The 12,799-nt window shown below is 44.9% G+C and overlaps 1 protein-coding gene across 1 annotated transcript in view; it reads left to right on the forward strand.

The window, feature by feature from the left end:
- The window catches only part of NEK10 (NIMA-related kinase 10), a 158,568-nt gene that overhangs the window by 22,343 nt on the left and 123,426 nt on the right, over positions 1 to 12,799 (forward strand). The window contains exons 4-6 of the mRNA XM_004692270.2: positions 629 to 759; positions 2,266 to 2,364; positions 12,293 to 12,377. Of these exons, the coding sequence (XP_004692327.1) occupies positions 629 to 759; positions 2,266 to 2,364; positions 12,293 to 12,377 (315 nt within the window). The remainder of the gene's footprint in view (positions 1 to 628; positions 760 to 2,265; positions 2,365 to 12,292; positions 12,378 to 12,799) is intronic.

The raw sequence follows: 12,799 nt of genomic DNA on the forward strand, positions 1-12,799 counted from the left end.
CTGCTCCGCCAGGGAGGGCCAACAATGTATTTTAATGATCTGCATGAATAGGACTACATTATCAGGATGGCCGACTGAGGAAGAACAAAAGACTCTTCTTGCTCTTTCCCTCCCTAGCCCCTGGCAGGATTGGTCCCTGGTGAAGAAACTTCTAGTTGGGGCTCTGTGCTATACCAATGGGTTCCAAATAGGCCTGGCATCTGTTTAGCTTGGTTGTATGTTTGATTCCACCCCCCCCTCCCCGCCCCAGAAGCTGCAAAAGCACTTCACCCAGAGCTTCACCCAGCCCTGAATCCCCAGCACTGTCAGAGGGGCTGGAGATACAGCACTGGACAGAAACAGACAAGTTCCTGCTGTGTGGTGTTGACACAATCAAAGGAGGCCAAAAATACGCAAGAAACTGTAAGAAGGACAGTGATGTTACAAACTGCATGGAAAAATGAAGCCATGAAAAGGAGAGAGAGAACACGTTTAAGTCAGAGGTGTTTAAAATGTGGGGAATCCCTACCTTTGACGTAGCTATTATGTTTGTTGGTTCATCTCCCCTCCCGTGATCCCCTTTTGTCACTTTTTGGATCGGTGCTCAACAGCCCTCCTCTCTCTCCACCCTGTGCATCTCTCCCTCTAGCTTCCGGCCATTAACTTCGAGAGCACCCCAAACAGCATGACAAAGTCTGAGCCAGCCGTCAAGGTGGGCGGACACAGAGCTCGAGGTCAGTGGCACGAGTCCACCGAAGCTGTTGAACTTGAAAATTTTAGGTAAGAAATCCCGAACCTTCTGTGCCTTCACCCACAGATTCTGATCAGCCCGAAGCTTTGTTTCTCACAGGAAGCCTGCCTTAGAGCCTATTTCGCAATTTACCACGGGAGTTCTTGATTTAATCACTGTAGCTCGTGCCTAAACCATGCCCAGAAGTGATGCGTAAACAACAGTTTGGTGGCCGCAGGAGGACCTGACGTGGGGAGGTACTCTGAGAACATTCGCTGACGCACAATTGGCTTTTGCTCTATGAGGAAGTGGTTCCAGATTGTTGACCCAATGAGGCTGGCTCCCTGCTTTGTCTTCGGCTCCTGGTCTGTCCTATCTTGCCTACATAAAGGCTGTTGCTGTGAACAGATGCGGGAGCTGAAGGCTGTGGTTGTCAAAATAACCTAGATTTCCACTAGGTGTGGAGGGATCATGCTTCACCTTCAACACCCAGAGTGTCGGCCGTGTTTGTCTCTCCTGTCACCATGCACACAAGCAGCAGCCACACATTTCACAGCCACTCCCTTTCCAGGAGCTGGTTCTCTCAGGTTTACAGCATGGAAGGTCCTTTTGGCACTGAAAGCTGTGTAAATAACGAATGGCTTGAAATCTCATCATGAATATTCCAGAATGATCACTTATTTATTTGGCCTACATTTTGTTTCCCTGTCCTTTTATGACAATGGATTTAATCACCCACAAAAGTCACAGGTAGCAAATTGAACCTGGTGAACACTTTATTCTCTAAAAATCGTTCCATATTCATTCTTCCTGATTCTATTTATTAAGCAAGGGCTGCAGTCTTTACCTGGGGGGTAGCACAAGGCCTTAGAGCTGGTGTGTTCTCTAATGCTAGGCTAGGCCCTGCACCTGGGCCTAGCTCCTAAAACTGGCCTATTTTAATATGCACAGAAACCATGTCACACATTCTCTGGCAGTGTGAATCTGGTGTGTCTTCATTCTGGGCTCCCAGTTTTGAAGTAGGGTCTTTTGGGGGTGGTATTTTAAACCTCTTTGATGGGCTGTAATATAAGAAAAAAAGAAGTTGAAGCTGAGATATCTCAAATCTCAAGACAATGTAGCACACACACATTATCATATAAATAATCAGCAACCACAAAAGCCCTCACAGTTGAAGAGGTGCAGATGTTTCCTCCACCTCGTTCTCTGCAAGGAAATGTGAGTGAGTGCTGAGAACTCCAGCCACTGCAGAAGCCAGAGAGGCTCTGGGTGGGTGGAAAGCGACCAGAGAAAATTCTTCTCTGTTGCACAGTGGTCCAGGTAGTACGAGCTGCTCTGCTTTCTCTCCACATGTCCCCTTCCTCCCCCTGCAAATATCAGCTAAGGGTTAATAGGGAATAATTTAGTTGATACGGTAAGATGAAACGTATAGGCTTGACTCTAATCCATTACATCATTACATGTCTGTTTCCTATTTTATCTTTTCTGCATTGGTAACTTTGAGGCAACCTCAATAATTGTTATTACAAAGTGTTTTCCTGTTTGTTTCATCTCAGTATAAACTACAAGAATGAGAGAAATTTCAGCCAGCATCCCCAGCATAAACTCTTTCTGGAGATCTTTACGGCCTTGGTGAAAAATAGGCTCATATGCAGGTAAGATTGTCCCAGCAAAGGTAGACATTGGCCTAAGACTGTTGTATTTTAGATATCTTATTTCCAGAAACTAGTAGTATGAAGCAGTTTACAAGATTGGACACAACGTACTTCAAGGATAAAAAATAGAGCAGAAGCCCGTTAGATAGCTCTATTTTATGCACATGACCTCATTACAGTTACCCTTGCTAGGTTGGTCCTGACCTGAGCTGAATTTTTTGATCCATAGGGAAAAGTGGGTAAACACTCAAGTACATCATTTAACTTATGAATTTGGATTCTCAAGAGGAATATTTTTGGTGGGGTCTTTGTTGATGGAGACACCGGGTAATTCTAAAGCTTACATCCTCATGGTGTACTTTTGTGGTTGATACAAGGACTGGTTAAATGGGCTGCCCCAGTCTGGAACTTGGGGAGCAGTTGAGTGTGTCACAACCAGTCACAGCCCAGTGGTGATGCTTCTCAGGATTAGACCAAACATCTTTTCCTCAACATGGTCATAACTGGGGGTAGTGTTGGGACTGATAGTTAGTGCTCTTGACTCTCTCGCAAATAGAACATCAGGGTTTTCAGTGAATCATTGCCTGGTGTCAGTTTGTAATCAGGACTGAATTTTCTGTCTGTTGCTGGCTGCTGGAAGTGAGAGCTGGTTATGCTGCTACAGACGTGAAAGAGGCTGCCTGTCCTGGTAGAATTTGCCTTCTACTTTCCCAGGAGGCTGAGGCCTAGGCCCCACTGGAAAGATGCCTATTGGGAACCTTGAATCTTCTCATCACGTTGAGACTTGATTGAGATATCCAATTCTGTCCCATTTGGGAGATGGCAAAAAATTGCTCCTATTCTGGAAAACAGGAGAAATATTAATAAATGAATGCCTGAAACAAAGTGGAAAGTCTGACTTGGTCCAGTGCAGTAGCTGGCTTTCAGCAGAACTGCATCCTGATTGGTCCTCCATGATGAATCAGCTACTAAATATAGGCCTAAGTAGTGGCCTAACAACTTGGCTTTTTGGATGTGGTTATTTTGGATTGTGTGTTTAGTATTGGATAATGACAGCCAAATACACTGGCTAGTTTAAAGCCATCAAGGATTAGGCCACTGCATCTATTGTGCCTTTGTACTTGGCTTAAGCAAAGGATTGTCAAGCTGGCTCAGATGACACAAGAAGCCTAGAAATTTGGCCAGTTTCATAATTTGATTTCTTCTCAGTTTTTGACAATAATATCAGAGTGTTAGAGGTTAATGAGCACTACAAAGCACCTGAAGTTGTCCTCAACTGTCCTCTCCTTGAGCCTGAACAGAGTAGAACAATCGTTAGTAGAATAATAATGTCCAAAATGGTGTTAGGAAATGAATTTCCTTAATATTTTTGAACTCAGCTGTCCTGAACTCTTCTTAGATATCAAGGGATAGCTAACTGGCTCTTTATTGGGTTGCTGCTTTGGAGGAGCACAGACCTCCGGGAACGTCTGACGGCCACTTGATGTAGAAATTGTCAGGGACGATCACTGGGCAAGGGTTGGCATCTCACAGTTGGAAAAGATCTTAAGAATTCTGAAGTTGGAGCCTCCCTGGTGGCACAACAGATTGAAGCATGGCACTATGAAGCTATTGCAGCCACTACAGCATGAGTTCAATCCCAGGCCAGGAAGGTGACACTCAAGGCTTGGCAGACCTCTCCTGACCTGCCTGCTGCTCCCCTCAGCAGTGTATGTCATCAGTCTGCCTGTTCTTCTCCCTACTCTGTCTCCAGTGAAGTCTCTCACCATCCCTGCACCTCTGGCCTGTATGTATAAATAAATAAATCTTTAAAAAAAAATGCTGACATCAACAGACCTTCAAGCAAAACCTTTTCAAAATCTTTGTGATTAATGAGGCATCTTAGTTGGATGGAGGTACTGGATGACAACATGAGCCATCCCTGCAAATCTTCACACTAGGAAGAGATGATGGTAACCTTCTTCATTTTCACAGTAAGAGAAGCAACTTAGGTGCTTGGTGTTTTGAGAGCGTCATTTTGTGTCATTCTTTCACCACTGTTCACTTTTATTCTAGACACAGTGCTAGCGCTGGGTGAAAATGGCATCAGTTTGAAGGCCTTCCATGGTCCCCATCCTGGATAGCTTTGCTAAATGGCCAGACTACCATTTCCCATTCCCTTCTAGTTTGATGTTTAGAGAAGACCTGCAACATCCCAGGACCTTTTCTTGTATGACTTCCCCAGCCTTATCTTTCTGAATGTGGTGTTTAATGCTCACTGGATGGCTTGGATTCAGTCCAGTAAAGTGAGCTTCTGTTATGTGCCAGAAAGAGAGGGAGTAAATGGTAGGAAAGGAGGAAAGGATGAAAAGACAAAGATGAATAGGATCCCTTTCTTCCTAGGGACCCAGAGTCTACTAGGGTCAGTCAAAGAGATACCCACTATCCTTATTCAAGGGAAAATATAAATTACTAATACTACTGAAGGCTAGATGAGATGGGATGTATGTGGATGCTGGTCTTTGATCCAGTTCTTGTCATAGACAAGATTGGGCATTTCAGGATGTTACACCATTTAATTTTACCATGAGAATATTGAGGATTTAGTCTTATCTGTGAAGTGAATCTTTCCAATTTCTCAGTGCTGTGCTTCAACCTGCTGCACCACCAGGGAGGGTTCTGTCCAATTTCCTCTCAGTTAATGCTCAATTGATGTTCTATTGGACCTTGCCCAACTTCAGTCTTCCCCTAACCCCAGTTTTAGATACCTCCTTTGTGAGTCCTTTCCCTAAAATTGAACTGTGATTACTCCCTTGTTCTTAGAAATGAAAGTGCCAAGTGGCATCTGAAGCAAGACAGGACTTGTTAATCTAAAGTCAGATAAGGCACTGCAAATACCTCATGGTAGCTCTCAAAGGGCAAGTGACAATATTGCCTCTGAACCTAAGGTTACTCGTGGGTACATGTGGTATGGAGTCTTGAAGTCTGGCACAGTATTGAAGCACATTATAATTCCAGTAAATATCACTGGTCTACCACAGAGTCTGCTGATAGAAAGTAAATCCCCCCTTTTAATTTTTTTATTTTTTAAGATTTATGTATTCATACAGAACTGGGGTACAGGCCAAAGATGTGGAAGGTGAGAGGATGCACCAGAGACAGAGCGGGGAGCAGAACAGGCAGATTGACAAAGTACACTGCTGAGGGGAGCAGCGGGCGGGTCAGGAGAGGTCTGCCTTGCCATGTGGTCGCCTCCTGGGCAGGCGGGAATTGAACTCATGTGGAAGTGGCTTAAGCTTCTTAGTGCTGTGCTTTAACCCGCTGTGCCACCAGGGAGGGCCTAAATCCCCCCTTTTTAATCTCATCTGTTCAGGAAAGCACTAAGTGTGCACGAGATCCAAGACTTAAGGTTATGTAGGAAAGACCTACTTGTTGCAAAATTGACATATTGTCCAGTTACTGACCATTTATAAAGTTACCCCCATTGAAATATCTCTTCTATGTAAATGTTCCTCTGAGTTCTCTTTTTGTTAATTCCAAAACTAGAATAGCCTTTAACAATTCCTTGCCTAGGGAAAGGAAAGGCTGGTCCTCTGGGCCAAGTCTGTCAGATAGTCCCAGCCCATAGAATATATTCAAGTCAGGACCACAAATTGGATAAGGGTTTATGCAGGTGCAAAGAGTCTTGGGTTTGGGTCTTTAGATACTTAAAAAAATCTTCTAAAGGGCAGAATATAATTTAAGCTCCTTAGCTGGGTCACAAAGTGCTCAGAGATCTTGTTCCTTCTTGGTCTCATCCCTAACTCCTGCTCTCAGGGTCCTTTGGGCGTGCCAAGGGTAAAGAGAACCCCTTTTTCCTTAGAAAGGTGCCCTTTCTCACCGCTGAGCCGTGGCCCAGGCTAAGCCTTGCTACCTTTCTGCCTTTCTGGTGGTTCTGAACACTCAGTGGGCCTGACCCTCTTTCTCCGCCCTTTCCCTTTCTGTTCCTCTGCTCTTCCTCACACCACAATGAGCCCCTGCAGAAAAGACCTGAGTGTCTTCATAACGTGGAATTTCTTTGTGCTGAATTATTTTGCTCAGTAAATATAGAAAATCATAAAAAGTGAAAACTTACTCTCTACTGCTCTAAGAAATAGGATCAGTCGTTCTTGCTATGTATTTCCTTTTCTTCAGGATCAAATTGTATTTTTTAAATTATTTATTTTCTCACATTGTTGTTAATTTTGGGACAGTTTCATTTCTCCCCTCAGCTGTCATCCCCATAAATCTCCCACCACCACAGTCCCTTGTGCTCTTCCCTCCAGGGTGAAATTTTAAAAGCACCTGGTTCATTGGCTCAGCATCTTTAGGTCTTTTGTCTCTTCTTTTGTTCTAAGTTTCACAAACTTAAATGTGGAAAAGGAAGAAAATAAGCTCAAGATCCAGGATCTTATGGCAACTCATGACCTCTTGTCTCCCCATCATAATTTGGAGAAAATATCTAACTCTTACATCTATTTTTTCCTTAAATGTTATCTTACATTTTGCCCTGAACTTAAAAGTGTGTATATGTGGATCAAAAAGTTAAATGCCAAAATGTTCCACATATACATACATAGGATGCAATTGGGCGCATGCGCGCACACACACAGACTCACAATGCCATCAAACTATTGACATAGAATAGATCTTGAAAACAAAAATCCAGCCTGGCCACATTTGATAGATGTGATAGTTGACATTAATCACAAGTCCAGGGTCCTGAGGCAAAGTCTTGACTGACGACCTTTTCTCAAATATCTCATTGATTCCTGATCCTCTCTTAGTCAAAGTACATGGAAAAGTTCTTTCCTGTTTTGTACCACACAAAAATATCACTTCAATAATCATGTTTTCTTTTCCCTACTAGCCACTACTGTTTCTTATAAAACTTATTCACTTGGCTACCAAGGCATGAAATGAAAATGTTCCCACCTTTCCAGGAAGAACTGTTTGCTCTTCTCACATATAAACTACCAGAACCAGTTTTCAACCTGGCCAGATGAATAAATGACACTTCCCATCACTGTGCTAGGTCCTAAGGGCCAGGCAATAAGCAACAGACACCTTCCAGGAATCACATTTCCAAAGCTAAAGTCAACCAATCCCCGAGCTCTCCCCTTTGTGAAGGTTTGCCTATCGCTGAGTGACCCATCAGTTTTCATCTGAGATTGTGCCTTATAAGTCCAGCCCTTTCTTGCTGTAAATCATCTTTTGTTTTGCATATGAACTGGTGGACTGTTTCTTCATCTGGCTTCTCCAGTGTAACGTGCCTGAAACAGGACTTTGACTTACACTCCCTCAGCTTTCGTCTTCTCTATCTATTAACCTCGTCTAAGCTGCCATGGCCTCTTGCTGGGGCAATACAGTAGGTTACCTGGGCGCTCTGCTCTGTTCTTGACTCCCCACACACACTTGTCAACACCACATCCTTTGAAAACCTGTCAGCCCATGTCAGTCCTTCGCTCAAAGTCATCCTGTGACTTTCCATAATCAAAGAAGTTCAAGGTCCCTATTCCTGTTCTACAAAGTCCTACAGCACTGAGCTGACTCCTGCTGTTGGTCTAATTTCAGTTCTAGCACTCTGCCTTTGCGCATTCTGCTCCAGCTCCATGGGCTTCGTTCCTCTTGCTTCTTTAAACCACGGTGCACCTTCTCAGGGACTATGTACTTCGCTCTCCCACTGATCCTACCCAGATCTGCTCAGTTCACTCAGGCAAATCTCGGACCACCCTAAAACAGCATCACCATGGCTCCCTAAATCCTAAGCATTCATTGGTCACCACCTGCTTTACATTTTAATTTATTTGTGTTTATTATCTGTCTTCTCACTTTGGAAAGTCACCCCAGGAAATGCGAGAGCCTGGTGTTATTCTTCGCTGCTCCCTAGGCCCATCACAGCGTCTGGCTCCCAGTAAGTCATGAGTACATGCTGAGAGCATTTTGCCATCTCTGTGGAGAAACACCTAGAACACAGTCCTTTCTGTTCAGTGACTCTTTGGTTTTAGGAACCAGCAGGTGCATTTGATAGACTTTCATTGGCTGCCTATTTTGGGTAAATATCTCACATATAGTAGCTTTAGTCTTGCTTATCTATTTTGATGGGAATTTTACCTATTCAACTATCCCCCCAAGAATAGGGCTCTGTTTGTGAAGTTGAGGTAAGACATTTTGAAACAGGCTTGAATCCCCATACCTTAAAGTTTGAGTCAAAGCTGGCAGTTGTTAATGTCTATATGTTAACATAATTGATGTCAGTGCATATTAACATGCATCTAGCATCTTTATGTATGTTAACATACATCTTGTATGTTAATGAAAACAGCACAAGGTGAAAAAGACCATTTAAATGACACTTACTGTGATGCTACACCTTAATGCTGCGTGAGCCCAGAGGGAAGCCTGTTGACCTCTGAACACCTGCCCAGCCCCTGGGTTCAGTTAGCGCCAGGCCACTCAGCTCCCTCTCATCGTGATCATGTGCAGCTTTCTTTGATATTCAGCACAGAGCTTGGGGACTGATTTTCAGTACCCAGCCTGGTGACTGAATTTTACACGCAGCTCTCCCAGCCCATGCCAATTTCCTCCACTGCGCAAGAAGGAGAAGGCCCTCTACTCCTCTGTACAGACTCTCTCCGTGGGGCCATTTCTCTTTCTCTTTTTGTCTTGATTGCAGCAAATGGCCTCTAATGCTGAAAGCAATATGGCAGCTGGACATGGCCCAAGGCTGTGGGAACTGACCACACAGACATATATTAATAGTCCTGTGAAAGCAGTGGGCAAATCCAGTCACAAGAGGGGATAAATATTTGCCTGTCCATGGATTCTGTGTGGCTCTGTGGCTGCTATCCTGAGACACGTCCTGAGGGAAATACTGTCTTTGCCCGGGGACAACTTTTTCAGAGCTGTGACGAAAGACTCTGCTCCCCTCTGTGAATGTATTTGAAAAGTCACTTCCTCTTTAATTTTCCTCTGTGTGGGATGTGGGGAGAGGCGAGGGGTGCCAGGAGCCCCCGCCCTGGAGTCAGGCACTCTGCTCTTTGCCAGTGTGCAGCTTGGGGCTGACACTCACTTCCACTTGGTGACTGGAGTTACTGCTCAGTGAAATGAAGGTCCCGGACCTTGCCATATGTCACCTTTATTCTCTGCCACTTTCTTTGTACTAAGTTGTACATTTCCTACTCCCCTAATTCTTGGCCCACAGATATCATCTTACAGAGCACGCCATTCCCCTCAAATACCAGATCTTTGTGTCCTTGTGGGGGTTAAGGGCTGAGAGCCAAGGAAGGGACATCTGCTTCCTCAGAGGTCAGCGTGCCAGAGGACTAAGACACCAGGAATTCTATTTACATTTACAGCAGCAGCAGAGGCCATGTAGAAATATTAATAGCTTTGGGCTTCAGGCCCAAAATTGCAAAATGAAAAACAAAACAAAACAAAAACAAAAACAAAAAAATACCATCTGCTTGGAACAGAACTTTCAACTCAGATTTTTCTGGAACTCTTAATTTATATATACTCCATCTCCATTAATAGTAAAAACAACCTATTCTGGAATTTTTTGCTTTTTTTTTTTTTAGTGGAAGGATGTGACAGAAAATAAAAACTTCGTGTATTTACTGTAATATGAAAAAATGTTAGCAAGGTCATGGCCTTTGGTCATGCAGGTTGCATACTGGTAACTGGAAAGGCACCAGGGCACACATACCTGCGGAATGAATCAGCTCTTATTATTGCCCATGACTTTTCCTCTTAAATAATGAAAAACAATCTGCATTAAACCTCCTTAGGTTGCCAGCAGCTGTTGAAACTTGATCAGGATTTCTGTTAGATCTTGCGGATGCAGTATCCTTTGCAATTCAGGCTGTGTGCTAGCTGTAGTGAGCCCCCAGCACCCGAAAGGGGATCTCTTTCTGTGCCAGGTCCCTCTTCATGTTGATGAAAGTTGTGTTCTCTGTAATGAGAGCCCCAGAAAAACCACACCCTCACATGTGGGCCTATGGATGAACTAAAAATTAAAAATGTATTCAAAATGCATGATTGCCCCACAGCAAAGGGGTCAGGATGAGCCACTGTTGAGCTTCCTGGTGTAGCCTGGATAATTCTGCTTGGCTGGCAGCCCTGGGGCTAGTTGAGTTCTTCCTTTATTTCCTGAAGAAGCTGAGCCAGATCTGTGCTGGGGTGTGCTAATCTGTAAGAAACTCTCAAACATCCGGGAATATAAGGCTATGGGGAAAACTTACTTTCAGCCTTCTTTCCATGAGCTAAGTCTATGGATAGAAGGGATGGTGAATAATAGCTTAGTGTTGAGTGGCTACTTGAGGGTGACACTTCCCATCGCCGTGACCCCAGGTGTCCATCCTGCCTTCGAGGTGAGTGGGTCTGGGGCATTCAGGTTTGCAATGTTCAACAGAATTTCTCAGGATCAAGAGGAGTCAATGCTGAATTCTATCACCCAAAGCCTATGGGACAAGCCAGGCGAGGGTTTTGCTCCACACCACACCACAAGCCAACGCTCCACTTGACTAAGGGGCAGATCTCAAAAGTATCCTGACTTTGCTCGCTGCACACCCAGCTCCGTGGCAGAGGTGGATGGGGGTGAGGATCTCTGGGAGCCTAGGCTGGAAGGACTTCTGCTTTCCTTCTCCCGTTTTTCTGGGCCAAGTCTGAGCAAGCAGGTACACTTCGTTTTAGGTAACATTTGCACCAAGGACAAGCATGGAGACCAGCCTGGGTGATAGATGATGGCAGGTGGACGCTGGTAGCCAGTTTCCAGCTACTTCCAGCTCAGGCCGTTTCTCCTTTCTGGAGCCTAGATTGGGCTGCGTAGAGGCTTCTGCTCTATGTCCTATGCCTTGGTTAGGAAGGTTGCATGTGGCCTGGCCTCTGTCACATCAGAGAGCCTCTCTAATTCTCTGGAAGTTTCCAATGCTCAAAAATCACAGCAGCTGTTACAGGAAGTGCCCTGGGCACCTGCTCACGGGAGGAAATCCCAGAGCCTGCCTCCCTGTGGGACAAGGGGGTGTCACTTAAACTGCAGAGTCCCAGTGGGGTCAGGCATGGCCAGGACTTGGCCCGAGAAGCATCCTCATGCGGTGTGCCCTCTCCTTGTCTTCCCACCACCATCTCCAACTCATTCCCTCATCCACTATCACTCCTTGTATACCAGTGTTCATCTCAGGATCTGTTTCTGGGGAGACTGATCTTGGCAAATGCTCTATCTTCAAGCTTCCTAAATTGCGCCCCAGAAGGCAGAGAGCCCCAGTGGTGTCAGAAGTTTTAAATTTCCCAGGAAAACCCAGTTGTAACGCTACATACACCAGATGCAGCTGCGTGTTCACCCCAGCGGGAGACGCCCCGCAGCCTTCGTTAGGCCCAACGTGCTTCTTTGCAAAGCTCAGTTTTCAGAGTTTGCTGTGACGAAAAGCAGGTACTCCGAAGAGCGGTGGGAGAGGAAAAGTGCATTCTGAGCTGATTGTCAGGCTGGATAAATTGCAGAGGGACATGGGGGGCACACACCTCACTGATAAGTCCATGTAGCTATTTTAGAACAAAATAAAAATAACTTGCATTTAACGTGTGTATGTTCTTTTCCCAAATGAATACTAATCTTTAAGGCATAAATTCTTAAGTTGGACCTAATTCTTAGCACTTGTAGGTTTTTCTTTGGGGTCAGAACCTGTTCTGAGTCAGTAAGGACCCTGGTGAACCTATTAACTTGGGGCGTTCTGCTTCATAGTGATGGTTTAATTTTATTTTGCTCTAAATCTCATCAAGTGTTTAAGTCCCAAGTAACAGTGTGAGATGAACGGCTGCTTGTTCCTTTGGTAGTTTCCGAGTTCGTCTTCATACCCTGGAAGCCTGATGCTGTTCTAAGCCGTCACTGTGGTCATTTAACATGGCCATGTTCTCTCTTGTTTTCTTCTTTCAGAGAGTGGGTGAATCGAGCCCCATCTATTCACTTTCTGAGAGTGTTGATCTGCCTGAGACTGTTAACGAGGGATCCCTGTTACCAGGTTCGTTGGAAAACATAAAAATCCTTTTTACTTGCAATGAAGTTAAAGTGAAGAAAGGGTTGGGCTCCCCCCTCACCCCACCCCCCGCCCAGTAAACCATGTTCATATTTTCTTCTCTCTCACCACTCCACTGCTTCCAAATTTGGCAACTGTCTTGCCTGCTACTTAAACAGATATGAGAGAAATGATATAATGTGAACAAGAAGAAATCTGAAGTAGCTGTTTATTAAGGGGTCTGTGCTGGCGTCATTACTGGCACTTTAAACTTTCCGCTGTTCAGAGAGGTGCATGCTTGGTAACACTTTGGAACATGTTCTGGGCTACAGCGCTCTCTAGGTCAGAGTTAGCAATGGCAAGTGGGGCCTCCAGCGGCAACCAGTGGGGAAGGCAGGGCCTGCAGCTCAGGCTCCACCCCCCCCATC

Source organism: Condylura cristata, unplaced genomic scaffold (assembly GCF_000260355.1).
Source record: "Condylura cristata isolate star-nosed mole 26May11 unplaced genomic scaffold, ConCri1.0 scaffold00033, whole genome shotgun sequence".
NCBI classification, from domain to species: Eukaryota; Metazoa; Chordata; class Mammalia; order Eulipotyphla; family Talpidae; genus Condylura; species Condylura cristata.